Source organism: Copadichromis virginalis, linkage group LG11, assembly GCF_057382275.1.
Source record: "Copadichromis virginalis isolate Kocher_CV1m ecotype Utaka linkage group LG11, C_Virginalis_male_GT1.1, whole genome shotgun sequence".
In the NCBI taxonomy this organism is placed as follows: Eukaryota; Metazoa; Chordata; class Actinopteri; order Cichliformes; family Cichlidae; genus Copadichromis; species Copadichromis virginalis.
The window spans coordinates 17970670-17986494 of NC_140628.1; the positions used below are offsets into that span (position 1 = coordinate 17970670).

Consider the following 15825-nt stretch of genomic DNA (forward strand, 5'->3'; position numbering starts at 1 on the left):
TGCACTGCAGTCTATGCATCTGGTAGCTGGTGAGTAGTGTGATGGTCATTTCTTATTTTTCACTCTTTGGATAAAAGTACCTAATGGCAGAAAGAATGTGACAAAATGTGGAGTGTACATGACTTTTGTGAAAAACACATTTATTTAAGCAAAAAGAAAGTTAGTATGCAGTCAAATATGTATCATATCAGTAACATGTTTGATGTGTGATGTGGTTTGTAAATAAAGAGCCAAAGAGCGGGAAACTGTGCGAGCGCTGTTTAGCATGCTACTATGTCCAAAACCTTAATATGCACAAATGAATGAGAAACTTACTGTTTCAAGAAGAATATTAAGGTGTGCAAGCACTGGAAACTATGACAGCATAAAAAACGCACAATGCAGTGGTTGGATGGTATTCAAGGATGCTTCAGTTTAAGTCTCTTTGGTGTGATGTGGTTTTTACAACTTCTTTTGGAAGCATCACTCAGCAGTTAATTGAGCGGTCATTTTAAAGCATTATCATAATCAACTTTAACTTCTGTACTCATCAGAACATGCATGTTATTTAAAAATGTTTGCTCACCTGGGTGGATCCCCCCCCGTCTCTGTCTTATGGCTTTTTTTTTTTCCTACAACCAAACAACACAGGAAGCAGGTGTTGAGGCTCAGTGGCCGCAACTATCTGCTCTCTACTTTTGAAAAATGTTGCTTGGTTTTGTCCCATTTACTAAGATTTTGATGTAAACAACACAATGAATGTTGGCTGTATCCGCCAGGTGCTGGCTCATCTGTTGGACATGGTGTTCTACAGTGATGAGAAGGAGAAGGTGATTCCGCTGCTGGTTAATATCATGCACTACGTAGTTCCCTACCTCCGCAACCACAGGTGTGGATGAGCTTCTTTGTATTGTGTGCTGCTTTTGTCCTCATTGAGAAATAACACTATGTAAATTCTTCTTTTAAAAAAAAAAAAAAAATTTAGTAATGATAATCAATAATAAAACGCATTGAATGTCTGCATGGATGCTTCACATCCTGGTCATTCCTAATTTTTCTCTGACAGCGCTCACAACGCCCCCAGCTACCGGGCTTGTATCCAACTGTTGAGCAGTCTAAGTGGGTATCAGTACACCCGGCGTGCCTGGAAGAAGGAGGCCTTCGACCTCTTCATGGACCACACCTTCTTCCAGATGGACTCCTCCTGCGTCAGCCAGTGAGTAGGAAGGAGAGGAAACTAACTGTGTGTGGGTGAAGACTTGTACAGCTGTAATGCAAGTTATTACAAGAGAGAAATGCACTTAAGAGATCACAATTGAAGGGGGATAGAATTATAAACAAAGACACTTCATCTACATAAGAGAGAGATTTTAAAGTAAAAGCTTCACTATGTTTAGTTTTGCATCTGTTGCCAAATATAACAAAGCTGTGCTTGTAGAAATTATTCCATAATTTTCCTCATTTTTGCAGCTGGAGAGCGATCATTGACCACTTGATGACTCATGACAAGACCACATTCAGAGACCTCATGAGTAAGCTAGTTTCCCTATTAGAATTTGGAGATGTATCACTGGGTGCAGTCACAGATCATTTATCAGACCACTCCCCCCTCCCTCCACTTACTGACGGCTCAAAACATTCTAATATGTTACAGATATTAAAAGCTAAAAGACTGTGGCAGGTGAAGTAATAACACGTCACATTTGTGTGTGTGTGTGTTCCTGTTAGCTCGGGTGGCTGTAGCCCAGAGCAGTTCCCTGAGTCTGTTCACCAACAGAGATGCTGAGCTGGAGCAGAGGGCCATGCTGCTTAAACGTCTGGCCTTCACCATCTACAGCAGCGAAGTGGACCAGTATCAGAAATATCTGCCTGACATACAAGGTAACCTCACACAGAAAACACCACTCTGAAGTTCCTTAATATTATCTGTCGCCTGAAAGCCCAGCTGAAGTTATTAGGTATTTTTTCTTCTAACGTGTGTGTCCACAGAGCGTCTCGTGGAGAGCTTGCGTCTGCCTCAGGTGCCCATCCTTCATGCTCAGGTGTTCCTGTTCTTCAGAGTGCTGCTGCTGCGCATGTCACCTCAGCACCTCACCTCTCTGTGGCCCACCATGATCACTGAGCTGGTTAGCAATACAGGCTACATAAAATCTGACCCCTGCTGCAGCTGTGCCTGTGTTTTACCCAAACTGATGCACTCACACATTTGTATGTTGCAGGTTCAGGTGTTTCTACTGATGGAGCAGGAGCTGACAGCAGATGAGGACATATCAAGGTATACAATGTCTTGTTATAACAAACTGGTCTGTGATGGTAAATGTACATCACAGACAACTCACTCCTGTCTTCCTGTTTTTTTGTTTTTTAAACAAAACCCTGTTCACCTGTAGGACATCCGGGCCATCTGTGGCTGGGCTAGAGACCACCTATTCTGGAGGGAACGGCTTCTCCACCTCCTACAACAGTCAACGCTGGCTCAACCTCTATCTCTCTGCCTGCAAGCTTCTGGATCTGGCCTTGGCGCTGCCTCCCGAGAGCCTGCCTCAGTTTCAGATGTCAGTACAGACACTAGCTTGCATGTCATCATCAGGGACTCAATAACAGACATACAGTGGGGCAAAAAAGTATTTAGTCAGCCACCGATTGTGCAAGTTCCCCCACCTAAAATGATGACAGAGGTCAGTAATTTGCACCAGAGGTACACTTCAACTGTGAGAGACAGAATATGAAAAAAAAATCCATGAATTCACATGGTAGGATTTGTAAAGAATTTATTCGTAAATTAGGGTGGAAAATAAGTATTTGGTCACCTCAAACAAGGAAAATCTCTGGCTCTCACAGACCTGTAACGTCTTCTGTAAGAAGCTTTTCTGTCCCCCACTCGTTACCTGTATGAATGGGACCTGTTTGAACTCATCTGTATAAAAGACACCTGTCCACAGCCTCAAACAGTCAGACTCCAAACTCCGCCATGGCCAAGACCAAAGAGCTTTCGAAGGACACCAGGAAAAGTATTGTAGACCTGCACCAGACTGGGAAGAGTGAATCTACAATAGGCAAGCAGCTTGGTGTGAAAAAATCAACTGTGGGAGCAATCATCAGAAAATGGAAGACATACATGACCACTGATAATCTCCCTCGATCTGGGGCTCCACGCAAGATCTCATCCCGTGGGGTCAAAATGATCATGAGAACGGTGAGCAAAGATCCCAGAACCACACGGGGGGACCCTGTGAATGACCTGCAGAGAGCTGGGACCAAAGTAACAAAGGTCACCATCAGTAACACACTACAACGGCAGGGAATCAAATCCCGCAGTGCCAGACGTGTTCCGCTGCTGAAGCCAGTGCATGTCCAGGCCCGTCTGAAGTTTGCCAGAGAGCACATGGATGATACAGCAGAGGATTGGGAGAATGTCATGTGGTCAGATGAAACCAAAGTAGAACTTTTTGGTATAAACTCAACTCGTCGTGTTTGGAGGAAGAAGAATACTGAGTTGCATCCCAAGAACACCATACCTACTGTGAAGCATGGGGGTGGAAACATCATGCTATGGGGCTGTTTTTCTGCCAAGGGGACAGGACGACTGATCCGTGTTAAGGACAGAATGAATGGGGCCATGTATCGTGAGATTTTGAGCCAAAACCTCCTTCCATCAGTGAGAACTTTGAAGATGAAACGAGGCTGGGTCTTCCAACATGACAATGATCCAAAACACACCGCCCGGGCAACAAAGGAGTGGCTCCGTAAGAAGCATTTGAAAGTCCTGGAGTGGCCTAGCCAGTCTCCAGACCTCAACCCCATAGAAAATCTGTGGCGGGAGTTGAAAGTCCGTGTTGCTCGGCGACAGCCCCAAAACATCACTGCTCTCGAGAAGATCTGCATGGAGGAATGGGCCAAAATACCAGCTACTGTGTGTGCAAACCTGGTAAAGACCTATAGTAAACGTTTGACCTCTGTTATTGCCAACAAAGGTTATGTTACAAAGTATTGAGTTGTATTTTTGTTATTGACCAAATACTTATTTTCCACCCTGATTTACGAATAAATTCTTTACAAATCCTACCATGTGGATTCATGGATTTTTTTTTTCACATTCTGTCTCTCACAGTTGAAACAATCAGTTGCACAATCGGTGGCTGACTAAATACTTTTTTGCCCCACTGTAATTTGTTTAGGTAGAAGTGTGTGCCTGTGTGTCAGTATTTGAGATGTGGAAGGGTACATTGTGATAATTGATTATGTGAATTTCACTCCTTTAAAGCTGTTCTGAGTCAATCTGAGTATGTCACGCCTCATTACAGGTATCGCTGGGCCTTCATCCCAGAGGCGTCAGACGATTCGGGGTTGGAAGTGAGACGTCAGGGGATTCACCAGAGAGAGTTTAAGCCCTACATTGTCCGACTAGTGAAGCTGCTGAGGAAACGAGCCAAGGTATCTCATCTTCTCTTGTCTGCACAGGTTATTAAATAATGAAGATAAATGAGTGCCTTTTACAAAGAGGAAAGTGCTTGTTAAAAGAGGCTGTTTTGCAAATTGTAGTTTTTGCGGGTTGGCAGGTGAATATTCAGCTTCAGTAAATTATTTGCCTCCTCCTCATAGAAAAACCCAGAAGAGGACTGCTCCACCCAAACCCTGTCCTGGGAGCCAGGTCACCTAATGCTGACCCTCTACGTGATCCGCAGTATGGAGCAGCTGCTGCCCTTCTTCAACTTGCTCAGCCAGGTGTTCAGCAGCAAGGCCAGCAGCCGCTCAGGCCCCGCCTACGCTCACAACCGCACAGATGCCTCTTTCCCCAGCCACAAGGAGGGCCACAAACTGGAGAGCCAGAAAGTGTTCTGGAGTCGAGCTCGACAAAACATTGAGGAGATGGTTGAAAAAGACTTTCTAGAGGGGCTCATCAAGACGTGAGGTCAAAACAAGCGGAGGGAGAGGGAACTAACACACAACTGATCAACACTAGTGAACCTCAACCTGTACATTAAAAAAACTATATGGGATTATAAACTTGGGGAGGAGTTTGTACATTCTTTTTTTTTTTTTTTTTTTTTTTATAATGATTTTTCTTTTAAAAGCTACTTTATTGATTTTAATTATTTGTATATATGGAGCAGCTTTGATGACTTTCAACATTTCATGTGAGTCCTTTAGGATAAAGTGAAAATGCTGTGCCATTCCATATCGATGTGACTTAATAAAGATTTCTAATGAGAAGTTTACATCAGCTATGTTGTTCTCTTTCTAAATATTAAGAAAGAACTTACACTACGCCCCTGCCATTCAGTCTAAGTCTCTTCAGTCTCTTCTCCATTCTCATCTGAGCAGGTGTAGACTGTGTATAAAAGATAGACAGCCACTACCGCATTGCCCGTTGGTTTCCACATTAGCTTTGTCGTCATCGGAATCTTGTTTTTCTGGAGCCAGCCATGACTACAGTTACTCAAAAAGGGTCGAGTCCTAAGTTATCAGCTGATGCTAGAGAACATAGAAAAATGTGTGAGCGCAATACACAGACACACCTACCTGCTGTTTAGTGCAGTAACGGGGTAATAAAATACTAGAAAATGCCTAAAACCAAAACTGAAGCAAAGACTTCTCTACTGCACAGAAAGCCATTCTTGTCAGATAATTCCATTTAAGATGCAAAGCAGCGACACCACAAAGGCAGTCAAGAGGTCAGTTTGTCTCTGAGATGACCATATCAGTATGGACTTTAGATGGTACCCTTTTAAGTTCCTGTTGGTCAACTCCACCTACATTGAGTAGACACTCAGCAGGAGAGGAGCAAAACAAACATTGTCTGCAAGGGAGTCCTAACAACAGTAGCCTGAGCAGCTACGTACAGTGGCTTGCAAAAGTATTCGGCCCCCTTGAACTTTTCCACATTTTGTCACATTACAGCCACAAACATGAATCAATTTTATTGGAATTCCACGTGAAAGACCAATACAAAGTGGTGTACACGTGAGAAGTGGAACGAAAATCATACATGATTCCAAACATTTTTTACAAATAAATAACTGAAAAGTGGGGTGTGGGTAATTATTCAGCCCCCTGAGTCAATACTTTGTAGAACCACCAATTACAGCTGCCAGTCTTTTAGGGTATGTCTCTACCAGCTTTGCACATCTACAGACTGAAATCCTTGCCCATTTTTTCTCCAGAGTAGTCTGATTTGATAACTGAGAGATGAGCGCTGTCAGATGGGAGAGCGGTCACAGCTGTTATTATACCCTATTAAAAATAAATATATTTAAAATACATTTCTAAGTGCCATGAACAAGTATTGTATTTTATATGTAGGTCTTTCCAATGTACATTAACACATTTTAATGTACATTTTTATGAAAAACGACTGATAGAACTGCATAATGCTGATCAGAAAATGTGATTGAGAGCACGACGCCAGAAGACTTCAGCACCACGGACAGGGCCGAATCCGCTGATTGGCTGCGCGTGGTTATATAAAATCGTGCTCCCTGAAGCTGCACGCTTCTTATGACCTTCGTAGTACGGAAGCAGCATGACAGGCACCAAAACCCTGTAGAGTAGCTGTATTAACCCTTCACATCCTCACGCAGCAACCCCATTCGCCCACCTCCCCACCTCGCTCGCTTCTCCCTTGAGCTCTCGCGATAAAAGAGGCTGCAGTGGGGTTGGTAACACTGCGTCACCTGACTCAAAGGAGGGGGCAGGGCGTGTTGAGAAATATAAATAAAATAATAATTAAATAAACGGAAGGATGTAAGTCCACCGAAAGCACCGCCATCCAACGACCCGGTTTGAAGCGCGCATCCCCGGAGCTGACGGTGAGGAAGGCGCAGAGGAAGCGTAGGGCTGCAGAAGGAGAAGGAGAGAGTGAGAAAAACAAACAAACAGAGGAAAAAAACGCTGCACTGGATGGTGTGGGATGAAGATGATGATGTTCCCCTGCACGCCCCGCTGATACTCAGGGACTGTCAGACTGGTGGTGGTGGTAAGGATTATCCAGGAGACAAGCGGAAGGAAGACAGGGAGGAGGGGAGGCAAGAGAGAAGCATCATCCAGGGAGGACGGCATTGTGAGGGAGGCTGTCCGACCATAACGCGGAACAGTAAGAAATTCATTAAAAAACGGAGGGGAAAACACTGAATTAAAACCTGGATTAGCGTTTTACTTTTTTGCCCTCTCCTTTTTTCCCCTTCCCCCCTTTTTTTGCATATAGACTGTAGTTATCACCGGATACTGGAATTCAGGGAAGAAAGTCAGTTCATGATTGTTCCAGAAACGCATGCAGATCCAGCAGATCTGAGTGGGAATACCAGCTCTCCGCTTGTTATGCAACTCAAATCAATTGCGGCTCTTTAGAAAGTGCCCTAATATTTCTTTTCCTGGAGCCTGTGTCTGTGTGGTGTTCTCGAGGGCGGCTGGGATTACTGAGGCTGCTCGCTCATTCCGGCGTGCGTGTGTGTGTGTGTGTGTGTGTGAGTAGGGGGGGGGGGTAGGACCATATTGGAGGCTTGCTGGTTGTACTCCGCGGAGAGAAGATGTCGGGGCAGACGCTGACGGACCGCATCGCCGCGGCTCAGTACAGCCTGACGGGATCCGAGGTGTGCCGAGCGGTGTGCAAAGCCACCACGCACGAACAGACAGCCCCGAAGAAGAAACACTTGGAGTGTGAGTACATCTACGTCTAAGTAACCCCTCCATCTATCCTTGTCATGCACAACTAGGCCTTGCACCAAAGCCATGATGGTTGCCCCCCACCCCCACATCCGTTACTCCAGCGTGTCTTAATATGCTTGGATGGGTTTCAAGTCATAGTATATACTCACGTGTATGAACACACACACACACACACACACACATACACACACGTACTACCGAAAGACCACCAACAGGAACTGCTTTCAGTCTTAACTGACCAAGCCAAAGTTAATATATAATTACATGGCCTCTCACCCGCTGACTGTGCATTAGTGTAGAGCCAGAATAGGGAAACCACAAAGTCTCCAACCAGATACTTACAGATAAAAGTCCCTCTGATTGCATGCTATCTCTCCCTCCAATGCTGCTCTTATGCTAGTTACTGCATAATTAAAAGGCTAAAAGTAGTTTCAGTACTACTAAGCACACAGGTGGGGTTGTTGCCTGAGACCTTGTCCTCTATGGTAGCACTGAAAAAACTGCCAACATATTTATCACAGATTTCTTTTTTCGTTTCTTGGTGCAGTTTCTAGATGTCTTTCATTGCACGAACAGGGTTGTCAAATGAAGGAGCAGGCGGTGCCAATTCAATAAAAAAAAAAAAAGGCTATTAGCTTTTTGGAAAGGATGGAATGGGGCTGTATTTACTGATAACACACAATTTCAGGGACAGTCAATATCCCCAGTGGTCATCCATACATAAAGTAGATTGAACTCTCCAATGACTCATGTGCAGAATAGATAATAGTGAACACAGCAAAGGTGGAGGTTTCAGTTAGAGTGGGTTTTTTTCAGGATGCAAATGAATGACACAAGGCCTTTAAGTATTTTTGCCAATAAATATGCAAAAAACAGACCAAGCTTGTGCATTTGATCTGAACACATACATGTGAATAACACAGCCTTTTGCTTTTTCTGCACAATGATATAATACAGCTTGTATTAAGATATTCAACACACAAAATCAATTTGTCTATAATATAAACACCATCCATGCATCACATCTGGGAAACATAAAGACTTGGCATAAATAGAAATACATGGAATGTCCTCTGTCCTCTTCCTACACCAATGAAATCCGTGATCCCTGACTGGATTTTTATCCAAGGAACCTTTTGCCCCCAAAATGAACGATTTAGTGCATTTATTTGGTTTTGGAATAATTGGAAACATTAGGAAGTTATTGAAACAAGCTGGTGAGAGGTCAGTGAGTGCAAGTCACTGAATTGTTGAGGTTATAGGCATCTATATAGACAGAAACTAATGGAGGAAGAGTTACGGCCGGGATGGCCGATGTGTTTGAGGTGTGGACCCAAAAACAGACATGTGAGAGAAAAACGAAGTATAACAAAAAGCAAGCCGTTTATTAAGGGTGATATCAAACAGAAAACAAGGCAAGGTGAGCTGGGGAAAAACTAAACTAAAACCTAAACTGGGATGAACTAAAACTAACATGAAAACTATGCCATGGTACCTGAACATGAATCAGAACAGGTACATCTGAAAACTGTGACAAGAAACATGAACCTGAACCGAAGCATGAAAATAATCCTGAGACCGGAAGTACATGACGCGAGACAAAGAGACGACCCAACAGAGGGGGAACAGAGGGAGATAGAGGACACAGAAGGGTAATGAGGGAAGTGGAAACACCTGGGGAAACACAGCTGACACAATGAACCTGACGCCACAGGGGAAGCAAAACTAAACACACTGAACATGGAAACACAGACTTTCAAAGTAAAACAGGAAACATGGAGAGATGTGAACTGGGACACACTGATACAAGAGACAGAGAGTCGGAGTGAGAGAGGGACAAAGAGGAGAGAGACGCAAGGGGAACCTACCTAGACAAGGAGATAACATACGACAAACAGAAAAAGACTCATAAATAAGGAGACATGGACGATAACATAAACTACACTAAACTTCAACTACGATGAACTAATACAAAATAACCCAAAATACTCTGTCACAGACCCCGCCCCCTGACAGGGAAATTATTGTTTGTGTAATTTTAAACAGGCAGAATCACCGGGGTTGGAAATATAACGGTGAAATCATTGTCTATCAGTGTTCAGGCATACATGCCCATGCCATGATGCTTCCTCCGCCGTGTTTGACAGATAGTGTTCCTTTGGATCATGAGGTGTTTCTCTTTCGCAATACTTCTCCCATCATTCAGCTGCAAGTTCATCTTGGTTTCACCATCCACTTTTTTTGTCTTCTTCTTCTTCTTCTTCTTCATTTTTTTGTTGTTGCAGATTTTCCTTTAGATGTTTTCTGGCAAAGTGTAATCTGCTCTTCCTGTTCTTGAGTGTAACCAGAGGTTTGCACCTTGTTGTAATCTCTGCATATATCTGTTTATGAAGGTGTCTCTTTATTATAGACTATGTGACAGTGATACCTCTTCCTGTGTGAGGATGTTCTTGACTGGGTTAGATGTTGTGAAAATGTTTTTTTTTTTTAATAATGGAAATAATTTGCCACTTCAGTTGTCTTCTGTGGTCTTTCAGGTCTTTTGGTGTTGCTGAGCTGCCAGGTCCTTGTTTTTAAGAATAATTCAGATTGTTGATTCGGCTGCGTCCATAAAGTTTTTCCTAGTTTCTCTTTCTAATAGGTTTATTTTGATTTTTCAGCCTTATTATGTCTTGTGCTTTTGGCATCATATTGAAATACAGTGATAAGCTATCAAATACAAATTCAACACTTTAAACCAACTTCAGACATCTGCTTCACTGGGAACAGGCCTCACCTCAACTAATCGTCACTCAATTGTCCAATTAATTTTCAGTCTTTATTAAAAGTCTGCAAAGCCTACACTTCAGTCACATATTGATTGTTTGAATCTACCATGTTGGTGTATAGGCAAAAAAAATACAAAAATGTGTCTTTTTCCAACAGCTTGTGGACCTAACTGCACACATAAAAACCTGTCTGTAGCCATTCACAGAAGTAAAACACCTAGCTTGCTCCTACACTAAGCTAACAGCCTTGTTAGGTTATTTTATCTTATGTTAAAGTTAAACATTTCATTTTAAACATGCTTCCCCCACGATATTAAAAATAAATAAAAACTATATATTAAAAGGAATTTGGCAGTGACAGGCAGAACATGCATGGAGGTAAAACTCCTTGTTTCAACTCTTACAAATAAGTTGCATTAGCATAGCTTACTGTAACTTTAAGCTAGTACCATTTAGCTTTTAAAATCTCTGCTACAAGTGCCAACATGCTAAAGAAAAAAAAAAAAAAAAGAAGACCTGAAAATCTTTTAGCTGAACTTATTTTAATTTAACATTTTAAATTCATGGAGCTCTTGAGTTCATACTGTTTTTTTCAATCAAACTGCTTCATTGTATGTGACAAAGGTAATTTGTTCTGCAGGAGAAGCAGCCTTAGGTTAAATTGTTTGACATTACATCCTGTTTTACCCATAGCTGACATTTACCCAGTGTGCTGCTTGGAGAAAAAATGTCTACTTTTACCGCTAGCAGAAAGATGCATCATAATCATCAGTGAAACTTGTTGCCAAGATCCTCCAACACCGCTGTAGTCCTGTTTTATATCGACATGCTTGGCATCCATTAATACCCCTGGAAATACACTCTGTCATCCACACAATCACATGGATTTATGTATGTGTATTTGGCTCTAGGATACTCTATTACTGAAGCAATTTACATATTTTAATAACATAAAGATGCTGCAATGATATAACTGATTGCCTTCTTGCATATCAAATCCTTGTTGTATTTCATTTTGGGAGCTTTTTGGCTTGTAATGTGACGCGCTGCTTCTCACTCTGCCTGAAACCTGACAGCAGCACATTTTTTGTCCCTCTCCAAGTGAATAGATAATGTTTGTAGTTGGTCAGTCTGTTGTCAGTGCAAAATGATACACTAAACATGTACTAACTTCACTCTGCAAGTCATTTAAAAAGGGAGGGGCGAAAACATGCTGAATTGTAAAAGGGCACTTTGTGTTAGGAGCTGTGTGCTCAAGGTCTAAAAATATCTCTCATGGATTGTTCCACTGACAGCCAAATGTGTGTTCGTTTGGTTCAAGTGACATCCAGGGGAGTAAGCTCCACAAGCTGTGATCCCCAAACCGTGCAGTGAGATAGAGAGACAGGAGAAAATTAGAAGTTACTGTATTCAGACTGAATCAGGTGCTGTAGTGTTTCTGAGGATGAAAAGCACAATAAATAGATGGTATTAGAAAAGAGTGGGATGAGAATATAAGCAGACATGTCTCCAGGTTCATGCCTCTTTACCTTGGGTTTTTAAAAGGCTGGAGAAAACAAAACACAATGATGAATAGTTCAGTAAAGTGTGTCTGTGGAGGCTTAGCAACTATTTGATATCACTTTAAAAAAAAAAAAAATTTTTAAGAGCCTGACAGATGACTGAGATGCAGATCGGAAGTCTTTTAAACTCTTAAAAGATTAGTGCTCAGGCAGCAGCACAGATTGCCCGACACCCCACATGCTATGAGTGTGTCTTACAGATGGATCTTGATATCCTCCACACAAACACACAAGCACGTGTCTGCATGTGTGCATTCACAAACCTTTGGCAGCATCCCAGCATGAATAGACTTGCATGTGGATCCAAGTGAGGAGGTGCAGCTGGGAGTCAAGTGCTTTAATGGGCCAAAGTTTTAAAGGGGATGAGGATTATAGCAGTGTACAAAGATCACTTCTAAAAAGTCTGGTAGTTTGTGTCAGTCGCACAAAATCTTAAATATGCACTGAACGTGTGCCATAAACAAAGAGTCACTTAAGAGATTTCAAGCTAATTTAAAATCCAGCTTTTATGAGGAAGGAAATATGCTCACCAGAATTTCTGGCATTTTTTTATAAACAGCAGAAAAGTCAAGCAGGCACATTTAATGTTCCCCTCACCCCCAACCAGTCATGGCAGATGGCTGCCCCTCCCTGAGCTTGGTTCTCTTGGAAGTTTCTTCCTGTTAAGTGGGAGTTTTTCCTTCCCACCATCGACATGTGCTTGCTCATAGGGGGTTGTCTGACTGTTGGGGTTTTCTCTGTATTATCGTAGAGTCTGTTCCTTACAGTATAAAGCACCTTGAGACGACGGTTGTTGTGATTCGGTGCTATATAAATAAACTTAATAAAAATGAATTAATATCAGGTGTTCTCATTGTTTTGGTGTGAAGATGAGGACATCTGTGTGAAAGCACAATTCCTGAACTATATGTGCACAATTAGGGGTTAAATGTATTTTTTTTTACAAATGTGTTAATGTTTCAGTAAATTACATAGGCTAACTTTAAGTTTAAATGAATCAGTAGAAATGTTATTAGTGTGGCCATCTGCCATGCTGGCACGCACGTACGCTCAGAGGTTCACAGTGGAGTGAGAAATGACACAAGCAAGCCATGTTCACCACACTTATCAATGTATGAAACAGAGATGTGTGGGATGACGGTGAGATGCTGCTGTTTTGAAATATTAGAATTTTAAAGAGGCGGCGGCTGAGTAGAGAAATGCCACCGCATCTGATGCTGCTCCTCCATTGTGGGCGTGTTCGAGATGCCGCTTTGGTTCTTTCTGCCTAGATTGATTGGAGTCGGTGGATTACTCAACATCTGCCACCGTAGCACATTGAAACAGCAACTGCGACAAAACTACTTCAACCATCAGGTCCGTTTTGTTATTACCTGCAAAGACAGTTTTCTTTTTCACTGCCTTAGAAATTAGGAGTTTATGAGCAGTGCTTCAATGCATCTCTTTGCGCAGTTGGTCAACAATTTCAACTAGATACAGGCCTAGCGTGTGGATCAGAGGACACACAGGGTTTCTGCAGCCTGAAGGGAAGCAACTAGATAACTAGTGTAACAGGATTTTAACATCTGCTAAATGAAGATTTCTTTGTTTTCAGGGACGGGCACCACAACTCCTGCTGCTGTTCCTAATAGCCTCCATCTCTAGCTGCCACCGCTTATGTTGCCCCTCACCTCTTAATCCTCATGCTGTTTAGGGAGCTATAACAGGTTTACAGTTTGAAGGTTATATTTTCAGAAATGTATGGCATCATGTTCCACCTGCTCTTCTCTTTGCTTCTCTATATCTACACAATATTTAAACCTTTGCGATGTTGATTATAATGACCTGATTAAGCGTCACAGCTGACATTCTGTCCATTTTTTTCTGCAATCATTATCACCAGCTCTCCCACCGCTCTAAATCCAGTCACTCTGATGAACAGGGGGTTTTTCATTTTTTTACCCAGAGACACGATTATACTCTGCTTAGAGCAAACACAGGATACAATACCTTCTGTGTGTGTGTGTTGGAGGCGGGGAGAAACGTAAACAGCGTGCTGAGTCCCCTTTGGCTGCTATGGTGCTGTTACCACAACATGAGTCACCATCAATGTGTTACCATGTTTGAGAGGCCTCCTGCCTCCTCATAGGATGGAGGATGGGGGAAGGGGCTTGAAGCGTGTCTGTATTCGTTTACATGGTCAATGTTCAACTTTATTTGCCCTAAATAAAGGCGGTCTAGTGCAGACAATATCTCTGTAAAATATCCATCTTATGGATATTTGTTTTTATGATTTTCCATGTGCAAATGTGATAGAATGGCAACCCTGAACAAGTCACTAGCCTTTCACAGGGCAAACATGGAGAGACAGGCGATCCTTCACACCTACAATTTAGATTCATGTCTCTGCACTGAGGGATTAATCCAGAGTGAGCATTCTGGGAAGCACACTTTCCCGCATAGCATTAGATGCAAAGAGTGATATTACTTCTGTATCTGTAGCAAATATGAAGCCACAGGCAGGTTAGCATGGCTTAGCTTATCTTCAGTGGGATTCAGAGACTTGGCCTTCATTCCAAGCATGGTGGAAATGCTGAAGACATGCCCAGTTTTCTCTGTAACAGCAGAGGCTTGGCATGCCTGAAATATGTCAGTAAAGTTGACACAAAGTGACATCTTTTTAAGCACCTCCACTTGTTGACCCTGTGCTGTCAGTGTGGATATCGTCACAGAAAGTGCTGGCTGCTTCTGCAGTGTACATTTTCATGCTGCTTCGGTTAGATCCTGTGAGCTACGAGTACAATCTAGTGCTGTAATCTTACTGTTTTTGACACCTGCGACAGCTTGCTGTTGTCACAGTGTGTGAGTGTGTGTGTGCACGTTTGTTGAAAAAACTTTGTGGTGACCAAAAATTGGCATGCCACTATACCTGTTGGGACGAACCGTCACCAATTTGGGGACAAAATGCCGGTCCTGAAAAATTTGAAGGCATTTTTGAGACTCAAAATGTGGTTTTAGGGTTCTGGTTATTACCAGGTATTACTGCCTAATGGAAAACCCCAAATACGTTTCAAGCTGTGCAGAACCAACCGGAGTACAAACTAATGTAAAAGGGCTAAAAGTTGCCTGTTTAGCAATTTAGAATTTTTTAATTATGAAATTTTGTCCAAAGCATTTGCCACATTTGGCTGAACACAGCATGTCAGCATGTTCCCGTATACCTCTACATCCGTCCCGTGGCTTTCGTCCGCAGTGCAATCACCCAAAAGTGCCAACATGCTGGCAGTTCCATTGGCAGCCAGACGTACCCAAGCCTTGAGCCTGCTTCATCTCAAGAATTGTTCCTTCTTTTTAACCACACTTTCTTCTTTCTATCAAGTTTAACAGTGTTTACATTTTGTTTACCTGCTTCGTTTTTGCTTTTTTACTCAGCAATACTCATTCTCCATGGTTTCATTATCAACTTCACTCCTAATTTCACTGTATTTCAAAGCTAAAAAACAACAAAAGCTTTCTGATTTCTACCTGCAAGCTTGCCATTCTGTATTCTTGTGCTTGGAAATTGTGATGGACCAGTTCCCTTTATAACTCTTAAAGATTTTTGCTTAAAATGGTGCAGCTGGGGAAGAATTCTTCCTTTTCTTATACTGACGCAATGTCCAAATAGTTATGGACTGTGATATTCATTTTATTCATTCAGACTCTCCTGCATCATCTCTACTCCCACTCGTTCTTCTTCTCTTCTGTATACTGTTCGAGTGCAGTGTTTGCCTAATGATGAGCTTCAGAGAACAAGTGCAAGAGTAAAAGGAGGTTGTTGAGAAGGCTGGCCATGTACTGCTGCGCTGATCGCACAGCGGGGCTCTGCAAAA

The 15825-nt window shown here is 42.4% G+C and overlaps 2 protein-coding genes across 4 annotated transcripts in view; both read left to right on the forward strand.

Annotated features, from left to right (window-relative positions):
- Window positions 1–5198, forward strand: part of dop1a (DOP1 leucine zipper like protein A) — a 30454-nt gene extending 25256 nt beyond the window's left edge. For all 3 annotated transcript variants that reach the window (XM_085473409.1, XM_085473411.1, XM_085473410.1), the window contains 9 exons: window positions 759–868; window positions 1046–1195; window positions 1450–1511; window positions 1708–1860; window positions 1969–2105; window positions 2199–2254; window positions 2370–2534; window positions 4284–4413; window positions 4582–5198. In XM_085473409.1, coding sequence (XP_085329535.1) covers window positions 759–868; window positions 1046–1195; window positions 1450–1511; window positions 1708–1860; window positions 1969–2105; window positions 2199–2254; window positions 2370–2534; window positions 4284–4413; window positions 4582–4890 — 1272 coding nt within the window. In that variant the 3' untranslated portion in view covers window positions 4891–5198. The remainder of the gene's footprint in view (window positions 1–758; window positions 869–1045; window positions 1196–1449; window positions 1512–1707; window positions 1861–1968; window positions 2106–2198; window positions 2255–2369; window positions 2535–4283; window positions 4414–4581) is intronic.
- Window positions 5199–6691: 1493 nt separating this feature from the next.
- The window catches only part of snap91a (synaptosome associated protein 91a), a 63201-nt gene continuing 54067 nt past the window's right edge, over window positions 6692–15825 (forward strand). The window contains exon 1 of the mRNA XM_085473413.1: window positions 6692–7635. Within this exon, the coding sequence (XP_085329539.1) occupies window positions 7506–7635 (130 nt within the window). The 5' untranslated portion in view covers window positions 6692–7505. The remainder of the gene's footprint in view (window positions 7636–15825) is intronic.